At 52.4% G+C, this 17,549-nt stretch overlaps 1 protein-coding gene across 5 annotated transcripts in view; it reads left to right on the forward strand.

Moving 5' to 3' along the window:
- VGLL4 (vestigial like family member 4) overlaps positions 1–17,549 on the forward strand; it is a 174,205-nt gene that overhangs the window by 153,739 nt on the left and 2,917 nt on the right. For all 5 annotated transcript variants that reach the window (XM_036911375.2, XM_036911376.2, XM_057506600.1 and 2 more), the window contains 2 exons: positions 13,278–13,500; positions 17,388–17,511. In XM_036911375.2, coding sequence (XP_036767270.1) covers positions 13,278–13,500; positions 17,388–17,511 — 347 coding nt within the window. The remainder of the gene's footprint in view (positions 1–13,277; positions 13,501–17,387; positions 17,512–17,549) is intronic.

Below are 17,549 nucleotides of genomic sequence, written 5' to 3' on the forward strand. Positions count from 1 at the left end.
AAGTGTTGTCAAGGATGTGCAGCTTTTGGAGCCCTCATACACTGCTGGTAGGAATGTAAAGTGGTGTAGCCACTGTGGAAACAGTGTGGCAGTTCCTCAAAAAGTTAAACGTAGAGTTACTATATGACCCAGAAATTCCACTACTAGGAATATACCCAAAAGAATTGAAAGCAGGTATTCAAATAAATATTTCTACACAAATATCTATAATAGCACTATTCATAATCACCAAAAGCTAAAAACAACTGAAATTTTCTTTCACTGACAAATGGATAAACAAAATGTAATATATCCATACAATGGAGTACTATTAAATAGCCATTAAAGAAAAAAGCAACCAAATTCTGACACAGGCTACAGCATAGATGAACCCTGAAGACATGGTGCTCAGGGAAATGTGCTAGTCACAGGAGGACAAACAGTGTGTGATTCTACCTACGTGAGGGGTCAGAGTCATAGAGACAGAAAGTAGAATGGTGGGTACTGGATGACAGGGAGATTGGGGGGTTAGTGTTTAATAGGGACACTTTCCATTTGGGAAGATGAAAAAGACCTGGAGATGGGCAGCAGGGATGTGTGCACAGCAATGTGAATGTCCAGTGCCGCTGAACAGTGTACTTAAAAATGACTAAAATGGTGAATTTTTTGTTGTATTTTACCACAGCAAATAAATTAATATGCTGTGGACTCATGATTAACTTGAGTTCACTTGAATAAACAGTAATGAGTCTCTTAGGTGTTAAGACATACTAGGCTGAGCTGAGCAGGGCCTGGAGAGGAGCTAAGCGCTTGGTGGATGGAGACTGAGTTCTCTGAGGTCATGATCATCCGGTACCTAGTGACAGAGTCTCAGTGTGATGACTCTTGGGCTGGTAATTTTAATTTAGAAGGTAGTTTGGATTGCCCATGACCGGTTGGTTTTGGAAGTCTGTGTGAAAAGGACAGGTTGTCACTTGGGGGTGCTGGGGCTGGTAGTCCTCTGGATTCCCCCAGGGCAGTTTTAGAACCGTCAACTCCAAGGTTTTGGGGAACATGCCATTCCAGTATTGAATGGAATCATCAGGTTCCCCTAGGGTCCTTCACCTTTCCCCCTTTTTAGGGTTCCAGGTTTCAGATTAAATAGGATTTCAGTAGCCCAGGGGATCGCTCTTAGGTAATAGTGATGTTACAGTAAAGCTAAGCAGACAGCTTAGGGAAAGTCCATTATGAACTCCATGAAGAGTTTGAAAAATGAGAATATTTGTAAAGAAATGCAGTTTTATAACTCAGAAAAATTAAGTAAGCCATCAGTATTGTTTTTCTTCAGGTCCCCTGGGAATTTTGCTGTAAGAACAGAGATTGATTAGTAATTTGCCTATCAATTATCAATATAATAGTAGCTTTTCTACACACCTGAAGATCCTCAAAATAATCTTTAATTCAGATCTTGTTTCTATTATGTAATCTGTCTTTTTTAAAAAGAGTTAACCAACCTTTTCCTCTAGTCTTTGAGAAAATAACACACGAAATGCTTAATATTAACATATTACACAATGTACTTTCAGATGGAAGCAAAGGTCCTTTATTATTTTATTTTAAAGAATATTTGGTAGATGCCTCACTATATTTTATCAGGTGAGTATTTTATCACTTTACATACTCAGTCCTTAAATTCTCAAACTTTCTAGTATAGTTGTATAATAATTTAAGTCTAATTTTATTTTGTCCACAAAGTTTCTGATGTCAGGGTAGGTAAGTGGTTTTAAAAGAAAAACTGGCTTTCTAATTTTCAGGTGTAGCATAAATGTATTAAATTAGAGGTTATCCTCATAATATCTTGAGAAGCCCACAAAATAATTTGAAACTGATTAGCGCCATCATCCAGGGTGGCCCCTTGGGAAGGGCGCCTGCACTCAGGTGGGGGAGGCGGTCTCAGCAAGCCAGAAAGCCCCTGAAGGACGTCTGATGGCTTGTCTCTGATACACTTGCCCATATGATGCACATCTGTGTAGTAACTCATTTATATTTCCAGCCAAGATATATGGTCATAGATGTAGCTGAATTAAAAAAAGCATGAGGATTTTAGGTGACCACACTTCTGATGTGACATGGAAGTGCCATTATAAAAGGGTAGTTCTGGATGACTGCAGGTCTTGGAATAATCCTGATTTCATGTGTTCTATTCCATTGACCTTAGTTCCTACCTTGTAGACCTTCTGCCTTGATTTTTGGTTCAGAAATATGCTACCGTAAATTGAAGGGAATTGCCTTTCCCTGTGGGCTCTGCTCTTCAGATTACATCTAGGGTACTATGTCTAGTTCTGGGTACCACACTTAAAGATGAATGTGAATTTGAAGAGCATGTGGAGGTGGGTGGCAGGGTGGTGAAGGATCTGGTATAATTTGTAGGGATTCTTGTCTGGTAAAGAGAATTCTGGGTGTGGCAGGGCTGACATAGAAGCAATTTTCCAGTAGCTGCAAAGAGGAAAGAGTAGAAGAAAGAGACTACACCGAGTTTTTCCAAAGGGCAGCCCTTGAACCAAGGACTCATACTAGAAAGCTTCCATTCCATTCAGTAAAACGCCCTTGTAACTGAAGCTTTTCTGTAGTGGAGTGAATTGCCTGAAGAGGCAGTAAGCGTCGGTGCCTGGAAGGGTGCCGTCTTTGAGGGGTGCTGGAGGTCCGCATCCCTGGCCTTCCTTCACGGCCATTGCACCATGAGCATCCAATCTTTTTTGCTCAACAGCTTATAATATTTTCCAGCGTTTTGCTGCAAATATGGAGTAATTAACTAAGAGTAACCCTTCAAAAGGATTTGAATGGAGTTAGGAAACACAGGTTGGTACCAACCCAGAAAAAAAATAGAAATGACAATGGAGGGTGTTTGAGACCATTACTTCCTGGTGGGATGGCACCTGTGCGGCTGGCGCCCAGGTGCCTCTGGGCCAGATGCTGCCCTGGCCGCCCAGCTTCATTAGCACCTCTTTCTTATTCAGACCAGTTAGTGCTGTTTTTCCTAAGAACTTATTTGTTGTTTGGTTGGTTCATTCATAAGTTAGTTACTGCATGCCTGGCACTGTTCTAGACACTGACTTACAGAAACGTTTGCACAGCACACGTGTGTGAAGATCCTCGCCCTGCTGTGTTTCACGGCAGGCATGTCTAGAGGGAACCTGTCTTCTCTCTGAGTCTCAGGTCAGTGAGTGGCTAAGAAGAGAGTGTTTCCCTCCCCTACCTTCCTGAGGAAGGCACTGGGTGCCCTGGTCCACTTTTCTAGCACAAGGAACGTAAGTGGATCTTAGAATCAGGTGGCGGATGTATGGGTGTGTGTTGCCAGGAGCAGCAGGATGAAAGGCTTTGGGGGTGACCCCAGCAGAGCCGGCACTGGCCAGTCTCAGTGGGCAGATCCCTCTGTTTTGCCTCAGCTGTCTCAGGCCTTCCCAAAATAAGGACAGCAAAGCAGAACATTGGTGGCTGTGCAGAGAGATTATCTTTTCTAGGATTTTGTCGACATCGGACAGTGTAGCTCAGTTACAGAAGAAGAGGCACAATATTTTCCATCCTTTCTCTTGTACAAGGACTCCGTTTAATGCCAAAAATATAGTGGTTGTATCTTTTTAATTCAAGAGAGTACATAATGATAAAAATGACTACAAATTTAGTAGTGGTAGGGATTTAAAGTTAATTTATATTTCATGAATCTGAGCTACCTCTCCATTCATTTGAAGACTGTGAGTGTGCACATGTGGGGTGTGTGGTCTGTTCAGTTTGGGAGCTTGGTGTGCAGGGGAATCTGCTGGTTGGCTAAGGCCCTCGGGGGAGGCCCAGCCCAGCTTTGTGGCACTAGTCATCACATGGGGGGATGACGAGATGCTTTATGAGTCTTGTTCTCAGGGTTGACCTCTTTCTCCAACTGTAACTTTTCCTTTTGTCTGAGCTAATGATGGAAAATATGTACAGAACAGTTTCAGTCAAAAAAAACTAGCACTTTATTTCCATAGAGTCAAGCTAGTCAGAGACAGGAGTTGAGTCTTGCAGCAGCCTATACAAGCTCTGCTCTGCTGGCTGACATTGCTGTGAGTCCTGCCTCCCTGAAGGCAGCAGGTCTGAAAGCCCTTAAGATCCCTGAGGGCTGGAACTGGAGATGGGAGAGGCTGCAGTAGGCGCCGCGCACTCAGAGCCTGTGCGGTCTTATTGTACACGTCATGCTAGCAAGCCAGTTGCTGGCCTCTCCCGAGAAGGGAAAGCTGCGGGTTACCCTCAGGGCAGGTGCCCCTCCCCCCATGCCAGGACTGACCCCAGGATAACCAAGGGAGGGCACAGGACGCGATAAGGAGCTGGCCCAGGAGTGCAAACAGCTGAGCAGTCTGAGGTCACTTGGTCAGGCAGCAGCAAACATGGAGACCTGCTACATCGCATCCGAAAAGCAGTTTATAATAAAGATCCTGAGTCACCAAGAAAGGGAAGAAATAAATGACAGGTTTGTTTCAGACAGATTTCTTAACTAAACTAGTTTAACAATGTTTTCTCTCTTAAGGCCTACTTTTGGTTTTCTTAAGCTTCATGTAAGTGGCCGTGGTACGTACGTGCCACAGTGTGGCTTCAGGGGACATCAGCTTGTTTTCCTCAGTGCCCCTGCGTCCCTCCTGCAGGTCTGCGCCAGGAACGGAGACACCGTGTTCCCCTAGGTCTCTGTACAGAGTCACAGAGAAGGAAGGGCCAGAGGGGTCAGCACAGCACAGAAGGGGGTGTTGGGGCTGAGCCCTGCAGGAGTTGGGGAGTCCCAGGACTCTTGGAGGCTGGAGCATACCTGGAGCCACTGATGATGCTAATTTAATGCCTCTCACCCTTGAGAGGGCTTTGATTGGAAACTCTTGATCCAATTACAGAGACAGAGTCCAGCTCAGTATTAGCAGAAATGTCACCTTGATACTCTCCCTTATACTATCTGGTATGTGTGATTTCCCCTCCAGCCCCATAGAAATGCTGTATTTCTGAAACTTATAATTTCCGCAGAAGATGGAAGGCTGGCTGACTGGGCCCTGCCCCACGTCCCATCTGTGTGACTCTGGGTGATGCTCCCCCTCTTGACTCCAGTTCCGCCGAGTGCCATGGGGAGGTGGTGGGCATGTCAGGGTCAGCGCAGGCGTGGAGCGGGAGAAGGTACGTGGCGCTCACAGCTGGCCCGTGGGCTCCTGTTCATTCTCCATGGGCCATCAGCACGGCAATAATGAAAAGATCTGCGCGTCCTTTCTTCTTTGCTCTATCCAGAACGTTCCTGAGCCAAAGGTCTTGGGTTATAACTTGGCTGACAAGCTGCTTCCCTCTTGTACAGAGGGGCAGGTGGTGAAGCCTTTTCTGGCTCCCTGAACTGCACATGGGGGCAAAGTCAGGGCAGCTTGCCCTCTGGCTTCTCGTTGGCGGGCCTGGCCTCGACTTGTGTTGTCACTGCTTGGTGATCATTAAATAAGCTGCATGTTGACCAATGTGCATGACAGGGAAACCTGAGGTCCAGCAGCTCTTAGGGACCTCTCTGAAAACATCCAGAGGAACTCTTAAGAACAGGGGTGAGAGGGGAGTTACAGAGAAAGCAGAAGAAAACGTGGGCGAGGAGCATATCTAATGAAGCATAAAGCAATGGGGGAAAGGTAAGGGCAAGTATATTAGTTTCCTGGGGCTTCTGTGACACAGGACCACAGACCGGGTGGCTCCAACACAGGACCGTGTTGTCTCACAGACCTGGAGGCTGGGGGTGTGTCAGCAGGGTGGGTTCCTTCTGAGGCCCGCCAGCGAGAGCCTGGACCTCGCCTGCCTGTCAGCCGCCGGCAGTGCCAGGCATTCCTTGGTTTGTAAGATGGCTTTGTCCCTATGTCTTCACGTAGTTTTCCCTCTGTACATGTCTGTCACTTTGTCCAAATTTCCCTCTTACATGGACACTTGTCATATTTGATCAGAGCCCACTCTTATGACCTCATCTTGATTATCTGCAAAGCCCCTATTTCCAAGTAAGATCAGTCACAGGTACTGGGGTTAGCCCTTCAGTATCTTTCTGGGGAAACACAGTTCAACCCATAACAAATTAAAAGCAATTCACAGAAGGAAGTAGAACAGCCAGTAAATGTGTAAAAAGATGCTCACCTATGCTGGAAACGGAGGAAATGCAAGTTAGAACAGTGACTGGTTGCACAACACGGGACTCACAGACGTCTCTGGGTGGCCGAGGGCGGGTGACATCGAGAGCACATGTCGGCAGGAGCCCCTGCACTGCTGGCAAGGGTTTGCCACAGCTCCTGAAGGTGGGAGCTCTGCCACCCAGTGTGTCACTTCCAGAATCTACCTGAGGGACGCCCAGAGCCCCTCACACATGGGCCCAAGGAGACATGCACAAAGATATAAACACCATGGGATTATTTATAATAAGGAAAAACTGGAGGTTGTCCAAACGCCTGTCAGAGGAATGGGTGAATAAATTGTAGTGTGTTCATATAGAAGCACGTTGTGCTGTAGGCAGATGACATGGATAAACTAGGTCACTTCTCCTCTCTCGAGAGGGAAAGGTGAAAAGGAGGCTTTGGAGCCAGTAGAGTAAGCATGCATCCTTGTTCTGTACTAGTTCTACAGCCTGAGGTAAGTCACTAAACCCCTCCGAACCTCAGTGTACGTTGGTACTTTGCAGCGTTGTGGTGGATTTAATAAGATAATCAGGTCTTGCACGTGATCTGGTTTGTAGCATTCAGTAAATGACAGTTGATGATTTCCACCTATTCACATGGATTCCCTAACTTTTAATGCGTTACGTTTTTGGACACAAAGGGCAGTGTTAAAATGGCACATGCTTCTGACTGGGGCAGCAGGTCGCAAATGTCCTGACAGAGAGTCAATGCGTGTGTCTTAGTTCCGTGTGCAGTTGACCTGTGAACAGTGCAGGGGTTGGGATGTCAACACAGTCGAAACCCGTGTATAACTTGATTCCCTGCAAACTCACCTACTAATAGCCCACTGTTGACAGCAAGCCTTACCACTAACATAAACCGTCGACTAACACATACTTTGTTACATGTATTATATATGGTATTCTTACAGTAAAGTAGGCTAAAGAAAATTTTTTTCCCCCAAATTGTCAACAAATCTCCAGAAAATTTTCCAATGTATTTATTGGAAAAAACCTCCATATAAGTGGACCCGTGCAGTTCAACGTGTGTTGTTCAAGGGGCAACTGTAGTTGATTTTTGAAATCTGAACTAGCAATAGGGACGCACCCTTTGTGGGGAGTTGGTGGGCGGAAACCTTACGTGGGTGGATAGACGTGGTGGCAGGGCAGTTAATTAGCCACCTGCTGCAGAGCCCTTCACACCCAGGCTGGTTCCCTGGAACCTCTGAGCAGGGCAGGGCTGTGGCTTTTCCCTTGATACTAAGTGATGTGAAGGGATGACAGGTGTGGTACGCCACCCAGCCCCTCCCCCACACCCACCGGGAGGTGTAGGCAGCCTCTGCCCCCGTTTCAGTGCAGATAAGACGTGCTTGTTACTGAAGCAGAAACCCCGGGTCACTCTGAATGCCAGTGTTTCTCCACTCTTTCCTGCCAGTGAGACACAGCTCCCCATTTTTGTCCCCAGGAGGGTGTGTCTGTTTCACCTCCCACCACCTCTGTGTGCAAACGTCAGCTGTGCCCAGGCCCTCCCAGAGCACCAGGCGCCCTGGGGTGGTGTCACCGCCCCCTCCACTTCCTGTCTGGAATGGGACTGGGGAGTGGCGAGGCCAGACCGGGTTGTCTTGGAGACACACCCAAGCGCCCCCGTGCCTGTTCAGGGAGCAGAGAATTACCCTTCACACAGGAGAAAGGAGGGGGAGATGGGTGAGGTGCATGACCCAGGGGAAATTTCAGAGTGGCGGGAGGAAAGCAAAAGACAGGGACGGTAAGTAAAGGGGGAAAACATTTTACTTTTACTTATGCCAGATGTTTAAGTGCTCCCCAAATTCTGCTTTTTCAGGAAAAAAAATAGCTTTCCTGCTGAGAATCCTCAGAAATGTTTCTTTTCATTCATGACAGATGCTGTTAACTGGATAGGTGCTTTAATCATTCACTTACTCAGTGAATAGTTGTCCAGACATCTGCTCAGCTGTGTGCCAAGTGCCAGGAGAGGGCAGAGCGTGGAGGGCGTTGGGGCTCCACAGTGTCCGGTCCAGCTGGGAGGCCGCCGTGGCCCTGGGAAGAGCCCCGGGAGGGAAGCTGGATGGTTAGAGAGCAAGACCAGTGCCACCCAGGGGGGTGGAGTGCCTCGGAAGGCTGTCCCTCCAAGCGCAACTGGACTCCCAGGCCAGATTCCTGTCCGCCTCATCCCTGTAGGCCAGCGTCCCGGAGGGAGTGGGAGGTGGCCCAGCCTGGGGTGGGCGGTGAACAGGGGGATGTCCTGCCTCCATCCCCACTTCAGACTAGGCATTTATCTTCCCCACTGCCCTCCTCTTTGCTGTAAAACGGGGGTAGTTCCGCCTGCCTGCTCCACCCTGCAAACCTGGGCACTCAGTAATGGCTGTGGGTTGCTTTTTGTCTGGAATTAAAAAAGAAATATTATTAATATAAATATGTATAACACAGTTTGCCATTTTAGCCATTTTTAAGTGTACAGTTCAGTGGCATTAAGTATATTCCCCGAGGAAGCTTTTAAAAATTAAAAATGCTTTACAAACATTATTTTCATTAGTGTTGGACTGTGAAGGTCTGTCACTAGCCTGGTTCCCAGAGGGCAGATGCTTTGCAAGAACTGAAATGGGAGGGGAGGAGGGCAGGGCGCAGGGCGGTCTTGGCTGTGACCCTCACAGGCCTGTTCCCTGGGGCCTCGACCCCGCGCCTGCTTCCCTCCCACTTTGAGCTGCTGCCAGCACCCAAGCCCTCATGCATGCTGGGTGTTAGCACAGCCCTCCAGTGCGCTCCTGCCAGGGCGTCCCTGCCGCGTGGGGGAGGCGCTGTGTGTTTCCAAGGGGCTGGGGACCTGCCCCCAGGTGGCCCCCGGGGCCCGGAACAGTTCCTGGAGAGTACTCCCTGAAATGTCTCATGCTCCTGCCCTACGAACTCAGGCTCAAGATGGCTCTTCGCCATTGGTATTTAATGGGACGGCCGAGGATGGACGATGTCAACGCTCCTTCCCAAGGGCTTCCTTCAGCCCCGAGCCCCCGGTCAGGGCGGGAAGATCATGCTAAGGAGCATACAAATGGCCGCGATGCCCTGTGTTCACGTGATGGATGCTTTCCTGGTTTCCCTGGTGGGAACCTAGTTAACTTTTCCCAGACCCTGTGGACGGTTTTGTCTTCTCATCTTGGAAAGGGTAGAGGGAGGGAGTGGATCGCTCCCCGGACGCCTTGTCCTGGAGGAAGGTGTAAGAGGCGTCTTCTTTCCTGCCCCCTTACTTCCATCCGTCCCACCTGCCGGTTTCTCTCCTGAGCTGGTGGCAGGGGAAATGCCGCCCCCAGGGTGTACTCCCGGGAGGTGCGGTCAGCTGGCCCTCCGGGTTGGGACCCCCGGGAGCCCATTAGGTTCTGGTGGGGCTGCGGCTGGTTTCCTGTGAACAGAGGTGATTGCGATCTCCAGGCAGGAAGCGTGTGGTTTGGGCCTGCCGTCCAGGAGCGCACATGACGCCTGGGAAGCGGCGGGCCTGGGGTTATGATTCATCGGGGGCGATGTGGAAAACAATGTCTGTCTTTAAGCTCTGGGAACCAGGAACATGAGCTGGAAATGTGAGTAATGTATAATTCTGCTAAAATTAACCAGCGAGTTCTTCAGATGCTTGCTTTCAGTGCTCTTCAGTGTCCTGAGCTGTGACACCCACTGTATGACGCATGTCGCTGACCATTTTTCTGGTTAGCCTCCCCCAAAGCCCTCTCGCCCTGCTCCCCAGTGTGCTGTGGGCACAGAGCAAGCCTCGGGAGCACCAACAGTGGCGGCAGGGTGGCACTGCCCTTCCTTCCCCTCCGCCATCTTTGGGTGCCTTTGGACAGCCCGTGGCCACTCTGGGTGTCCCCTTCTATTAACATGGGTCACTGGGCCGTGGCTCCGCTGAGCAATGCACATGCCTGCACATGGCCCACCGTGAGGTGGCATTGGGCGTGGGGTGCAGGGGTCAGTAGTGCTGTACGTATGTCCTGGGGACCTTGGTGTTGAACAGGGACAGATGCAGCCTGGGCCTTGGCCGCCCCTTCCACCAGCGGGCGATGATCTGGCCCGACTCTCCAGCCTCTGCCGGCTCCTGCGCTCACCCGGGACCTGTGGCCCCTCCCCTGCCGAGGTAGGGGTGCATGAGAAGGTCCGGTCGTGTCCTTGCTCTGACCTTCACAGGGTCAGGACTCAGTTAACATTGGCTGACTAAATTGGAGTTTCAGTTGGATGGAGGCAGATTCCAACAGAATGCCATGAACCCATTCCCTGAGTTCGCACAGCTTAGTAAGTGGCCTCCAGAAACCTCATTTTGGCGGGAAGGGAGAGGCAGAGGATCGTGTCAGGGAAATAATCTGTGTACCTTGTCAAACATTAGATTTCATCTAAATTTAGAAGAAAACCTGATTCTACTGAACAAAAAAATATGTGTGACTATGTAGTCTTCTCCTACACGGATCCATATGCATTTACCGATAAATACCCATTTAGGTGCAAAAGCCCGTGTATCTCGGGATTGACTGGCCTGCAGTCTGTCAAGTGGAAGGTCCCCACAGATGAACTGCAGTGACTTAGGTGTCTGCAATTGCAGCCCCCAGGTGTTCACTGCAAAGGCCTGTGATATCTTCCGACTCATCACAGGAAGATGAGATTATAGACCAGCTTGTTTCAGAACTAAGGTTTTTCTTCTTTTTGGTATTGTAATTATTTGGAAATTGCTGGGATGTGTATGGCAGATATGGGTCATACCATCTAGACTGTCTAGAACATACTCTGCCATGATTGTCTTAATAGACTGACAATTTATTTCTAATTGCCTTTAAGTCATTCTATATAGTCAACCAGTGAATAAAGGGGTGGGTAGATTTATCTACCCACAGATGAAATGCTCTGCCTTTAACAGTTAATCACCCTATAATTGATAATCTACGCTTAACACTGATTTGGTCCCAGTAAACTTCACAGACCCCCCCTGCACTGTGCCAGCATGATGGGCTTTGTGTGATGTTCACTCCCCTGTCCATCCTGGTGGACCTCACTGGAACCACAGGGTAGAGCAGGACACCAGGCTCAGTGGCGTGCCCGAGACATGGCACAGCAGAACTGGGGGCTGCAGCCGGGGGCCTGCACCTGTCACGCTCTTCCTGCTGAGCCTTGACCCCATACTGACTGGGGCGTGTGGACGCCCCTCCAGGTGGCTCTGCAGCCCCGCCTCATGGCTCTGCCTGTGCACACTTCCACGCCCATGGTGCCTGCCTTTCCTTATCTGCTCACCCATGTACTACTGTTTCTCTTTCTTCGTCCACAGCCGCCACGGGCCTGCCACGCCAGACAGTGTGCTAGGCAGAGCGCGACTGGGATGGGCAGGGCACGGTGCACCCACAGGAGCCCTATGTGGTTGGGGGGTGCATAGAAGAAATGGTCGAAAGCTGTGAGATGGGTTCTCTGTTAAAGGTCTGCATGGGGCACTCGGGGGTCCAGAGCACAGCGGCCACAGCTGCAGGCAGGCACATACATGTAGTCACGCACACACATACACAAACACGCACGCATATGCATGTGCAGTGTACAAACACAGTCATACATTTACACAAGCATGTATATTCATAAACACATATGTGTACATACAGATACACAGTCCCAGAGGCATAAAGTGGCACCTCTTATCTGAGGAGTGGCAAGCAGACCGTTGTGACTACAGAGTGCAGTGCTTGGGGGCCTGGAGCCAGAGAGGAGTCTGGGAAGGTGGTTGGGCCAGAGTGGGGAGGGCCTGGGAGGCCACTGACAACGGAACAGGGTTGAGCTGCTGAAATTGTAATTCAGGAGTGGTTGTGGTTGGATCTGCATTATGAAAAGGTTACCCTGACGTGAATACAACCAAACCAGGCAATCAGGAAGGTCGGCGGATTGTCTGCTAGCCAGTGCTGGTACCCTGGGTGTGATACTGGTTGGGAACTAGGTAAAAGGTACACGGGTCTCTGTTTTATTTCTTCAGCTACACATGAAGGTACAATTTAAAAAGGCAAGTTCCCCTCCGCCCTCTTCCTCACGCATATGTGCACATGTATAAAATACCAAATTATATTTTACCATGTTCAGCCAGCTGAGGCGGCAGGCAGTGACTGCTGCTTCCTCTGGGTTTCTTAGCGCACAAGCCCCGGTCTCGCGGCCGCAGCCCAGGATATCTGCCAGGCAGAGCGTGAGGGCCTGTCGGCTTGGAGGACGATCTGCATCCCTAAGAGAAAGGTCATTGCCATCTTCACCACATTTTTCCTTAAAGGACCTGCTGATTCGTGTTAAAAACAATGGCTTTGGCAGCAGAGAACCTGGTGGCTTTGAGGGGCTGAGACCCAGGGCAAAATGAAGCCCTGGAGTACATGGGAGAGAAGGGGACCTGGGCTGAGCCTCCGCCTCCAGCAGCGGTGGCGTCACTCACCGGCTGTGCTGCCCAGGCCCCGTGCCGTGGCAGTCTGTGCTAGGTGGAACCTGGACGTGGCCAGTAGCCTGTGTCGGTCAGAGGGCAGCTGGGCGGGCTCCACACAGCACTGCCCTGTGCCGGACATGGAGCTGAGGACTCTGTGAGTGCCAGTGGGGGCCTCTCCCAAAGTTGGTTATGCCTGGCCGGCCCGCGGTCAGCTGGAAACCTCACTCTGTGAGCACTGCCCGGAGTCTCGGTGTGCTCATCTGGAAGGGGGTGGGTGTGGCATCCCCTCTGACTGCTGTTGGAGGACAGACCCAGCTAATGCCAGTGGCACCTCGCATCCAGGAGGCGCCTGGTGACCGTGGGTTGTCATTCTTCAGAAGGGCAGGTCCCCGTCCAGCCAGGCTGGTCCTGAGCACACAGGTCCGTCATCGAGTCTCCAAGTGAGTGGACTTTATTGCAGAAGTGCCCGTGCATGGGACAGGCTGCAGAGCAGAGGGGTGCCTTTTGGAGTCCCACCAACCTGGGTTAGGGTCTCGGCTCCTCAACCTACTGGCGAGCATTTAACCTGAGCCTCAGAGAATGGGGATGGCAACGATACACTTCTCCATGGCACAATGAACAATGAGATGCAATACTCAGAGTGCAGTGCCTGGCACGTGGTCAGGACCCCTTTGCCATTCAGGAGATGCCAGGGATCCCCTCTGAGTGCTCGTTCCTCTTTTTCAGGAACAAGACTGCCAATGGAGACTGCCGGAAAGACCCCCGGGAGCGGAGCCGCAGCCCCATTGAGCGCGCCGTGGCCCCGACCATGGGCCTGCACAGCAGCCACCTGTATGCGTCCCTCCCCAGCCTCAGCATGGAGCAGCCCCTCGCTCTGACCAAGAATAGCCTGGATGCCAGCAGGCCGGTGGGCATCTCGCCCACGCTGACTCCGGTGGAGCGGCAGCAGGTAGGCCTCTGCCCCATAGGGTTGGCCCGGGGCCGGGCGATCTCCGGGAAGGTGGGTGGTGAGGGAGGTGGGGCAGGGGATGGTGAGTAACTCCCCCTCCTCTGCACAGGGCAGGCCTGGCTGGGATTGGGTGTGTTCCTAGTGGCCTTCCAGGGCCACCCTGTTTCCTGTAGGATCAGTGGAGTGACCCCAGTGGGAATTCTACAGTTCCCCGTTATGAGGTCCCACAGGTGATGTTAAACATCAGGTGGCTGTGCTCTGGGCTGGAATCTTACAAAGTCAGTGGTCATAGTGGTTTTTAGCTCCTGCTGCTCAGAAACCTGTGACTGGTAGATAAGGGGGCTTTTTTTATTAAAGGAAAACAGGGAAATTAAACCATTACTTTATAAACAGAGTTTGCTTAGTAGATAAAAAGGGTTCCTGGGGAAATAGATATTAAAAGGAGGCACTAGCAGTGAGGTGGAAACACTGCGTGAGCCTGTGACTTTTCTCTCTCAACTTCTCACAATCTGAGGCTGTGACCTAATAGGTCCTCAGCCACTGTGAGACTGTGGACAGCGAGGAGGCTGTGCGCTCGGTGCCATGTGCAGCAGGGGCGAAGTCTGGGCTCTGGGCTGCAGCCCTGCCCACCGCGGGCACCCGCCTGCCTGCCTGCCGCAGGGCTTCTGCCACTTCCTGGTGCCCGGCTCCGATTCTGTCTGGAATAATGGCTTGTGGGCAGGCCCCAGGCCTTGGTGGGAACCGCCAAGAGGCCACTGAACCGTGGTGCATCCTACGTGGGAGCCAGACATCCTGCTCCCATTTATATCAGTCTTTCATGTAACAAAACTGGGTAGATGCCCACTGTGTGCAGGGGGTTTGCTAGATGCCAGTTAGTATATGGGCATTTACATCACAGTTTCAGTCTGGAGGAACAGGTATTCAAATAAGTGGGCTACAGTGTTTCAGCTGTTAGTCACTAGCCCGCCACTTACTCTGATTAAGAACCTGGGGCCCTGTTACTGCTGCCATTCGTGTGTTGGATGCTTACTGGCGCCGACCGTGCCCCACACACTCTGATGCTCTGGAGACACAGAAGTGTGCGTGAGGGCAGTTCCAGCTGGAGCTTGCACTCCGGGGCACCAGGGGCCACAGCACAGGTGATTCAAGCATAAAAGGGGTTTATTTCTAGGACCAGGGAAGTCAGCCCTCTGGCTGCTGCCTCTGGCAGGTTGGGCTCTTCAGGGAGGAGGAGGGCCAGCGGTGGGCGGGGAGTGGAGCCTCTTGAGCCCCGGGTGGCCCAGTGGGAGGCGCTCCAGGAGCCTCTAGAGCCTCCTCCACTGTGGGCCCTTGGCGGGCCTCGCCCTCCCTTTAACTCTGTGAGCTCTAGAGTTTTCCTGCATCGTGGATTTCCATGGCCTGGAGGACCTTCTGGATGACTTTGATCACAGTGGCTTTGTAAAAAGCGTACTGCTGGGCAGTGGCCCAGCTCTGGTGACTGCGCTCCCCAGCCCTGCTCTGACACGTGCCTGGCCCCCACCTGTCGGATGTGTTGTGGGGCTGCTGAGCATTTTTTCTAGAAGGGGAACCTTGAATTCCCACCTGTGTTCTTCAGGGATTCCTGGCCGAGGTGGACAGAGCCAGGGGCCATGGAGTAAGCCCACAGCTTTCCTGGGGCAGGTACTGGGGCTGTCGCTTCCCTGACTTGGTGGCCACTGACCTGAGCTTTCATTTCAGGTTGGGGCTGGTGGTGAAGAGGTTATCAACCTGCCTCCCCACCCTGGCTGTGGGCCCCCGTGTTTGGTGTACAGGGGAGCCCTTCATCAGCTCCTTCCTGCATCAGCCTTGTGTGGCCTGGGCAGTCTGCTCTAACCTGAGCTCCTGTGGGGACACTGACTGCGTCTGTGCCAGGGGCCGTGCTGAGGGCAGAGATGAGCAATGGGCCCTGGTGTCCGGCTCAGTGGTAGCTGCCCATTTCCGGGAGCCTTGGCTCACTTGTGAGCTGTCAGGGTGGCTGTTGTGGGGAAGTGTGTGTGTCGTCCGCAGCTCTGCGCTTGGGAAGTGACACAGGGAGGGGGCTTCCTGGGGCGAGGGCAGAGCTCTGTGTGACGGGCAGGCAGGACAGGCCTGCCTCCATGCACTGGCAAGTGTGACTCCGACCTCCAGGAACTGGAAAAGTTCCCCCAGAGGCACGTCTGAGGAGGCTACAGAACATGTCACCCCACTTCATGGTTAGGGGATGGGGTGTTCTGAAAGTACAGAGGTACCCAGAAGTTGGCAGCAAGTGCGGAACACAGGATACAGTCACACATCATAAACCTCAGAGACAGAGAACATCAGGATTGTTCTCAAGATGGGGGCGGCCCTGGCTCCAGTGCATGTGACAGGCCCTCCGGGCCCTGCTGAGGGGCTGTGTGACCTCCAGCAGGTGACCGGATTCTGATCTTCATTTCCTATCTGGAAAGTAAGGGTGCTGGCAGGGGTGGTGGGCTGGGGGCCATGTGAGGCCTGTTCCAGGTGGGTGTGTGGGGTGCAGCCAGCCGGGTGAGCTGGGACTGAGCATGCGTAGGGTGCCTCCACCCTGGGAAAGCTCAGCACAGGTGGGGGCAGGGGGAGGATGCCTTGGGCACCGGCCATCTGCACCGCCGTCCCAGGTGCCGACACCGGGAAGCAGCCACATTCTCTCTCGGAGTGGCCTGCCCTGCCTTTGGACAGCGCTGACCTAAAGGCTAGATGTTTATTCTTCAGTCTTAAGTTTCCCTAAATCCATTCTGTGACACTTGGCTTTTCTTCAGCTTCTGTGACCCTGTCTCCCAAACAAGTCCCCACCTTCCAACAGTTGTGTTGGTTCAGGACTCTGGTTGCAAGGAACAGAAAGCAGCCGAGCTGGCTTAAGCACAAAAGGGAGGGAGTTTTACTGGGAGGACCCCAGGTGTCTCCCAGTGCGCAGGGTCGTGGGCACAGCTGGCTGAGGAAGGGGGGCTGGCCCACACATGGGGCAGCTTGCAGAGGAGACAGGATGCCCTTCCCTCCCCTGGCTCAGGACCTGTCTGGGTCTCTGCATCCTCTTGTCTTCTCTGCTTCTCACCCACATGGCGCTGTCAGGAGGAGAGGCTGCGACCTGGAGAAGCCCAGTTTGGTTCACAGATGTGTGTGTCCTGGGTTCTGCACCAGGGTCTGTGAAGTGAGGTGTGATCTGGAGGAGGGGACTCTGCTGGTGTCTGTGAGCACGCCTGGAAGGGCCAATTTACTTGCTGAATGTGGTGGTTATAAAGGCTTCGCAAAGATGAACATGGTTTTAAAGGACAAGTGGAATTTGCTAGGCAGACAGCGGGGCGGTTATGGGGAAGGGGCATGCGCGTTGGCAGAGCAGATGGGGTGAGGAGCGGCGTGCTCTTCCATCCCTGCCGTGATCTGTGTGGCCACAGTAGAAACCCACTTGAGCTGGCTTTGGCTTCAACCACCGGGTATGCTGGAAGGGTCTTGGGAATGCTGGGAGGTCCCAAGTACAGTGGCACAGACTGGGGAGGGCAGGGACCTTCTGAGGACAGCCGTGGTGGCTCCTCACAGCCCTCGCAGGCCGGCTCCCTCTGGGGATTGGCTGTAGGGCAGCAGTTGGACTGTTTGGAAGTACGAGACAAATGGGCTGGGCTTCCTTTGCCTTTGGGCAGGAAGGGCTGTGGACATGTCAGCCGCAGCGAGGGTGGCGGGTGGCCCACACGGAGGAGCTGGGGGCGGACAGATACGGGGCTGGGTTGTGCTGCGGATGGCACTCGGGTCTGCTGGGTGGTGTGGGAGGGCGCGGAGTCTCGTCCTGCCTCAGGGCGAGGTAAGGACTGGACTCACTGGCCGGGGTGAGGATGCTGTCCTCCTGCTCCCAGCTGATGCCAGCCCCCTCCTGTCCCCAGAACCGGCCTTCAGTGATCACATGCGCCTCGGCCAGTGCCCGCAACTGCAACCTCTCCCACTGCCCCATCGTGCACAGCGGCTGCACCGTGGCCGGGCCGGCCAGCTACCGCAGGGCCCCAAGCTGTAAGTGATGTGGGGGGTCTCTGGGGGCCTGGGGCTTC

This window comes from Manis pentadactyla, chromosome 1 (genome assembly GCF_030020395.1).
Source record: "Manis pentadactyla isolate mManPen7 chromosome 1, mManPen7.hap1, whole genome shotgun sequence".
Taxonomy (NCBI): domain Eukaryota; kingdom Metazoa; phylum Chordata; class Mammalia; order Pholidota; family Manidae; genus Manis; species Manis pentadactyla.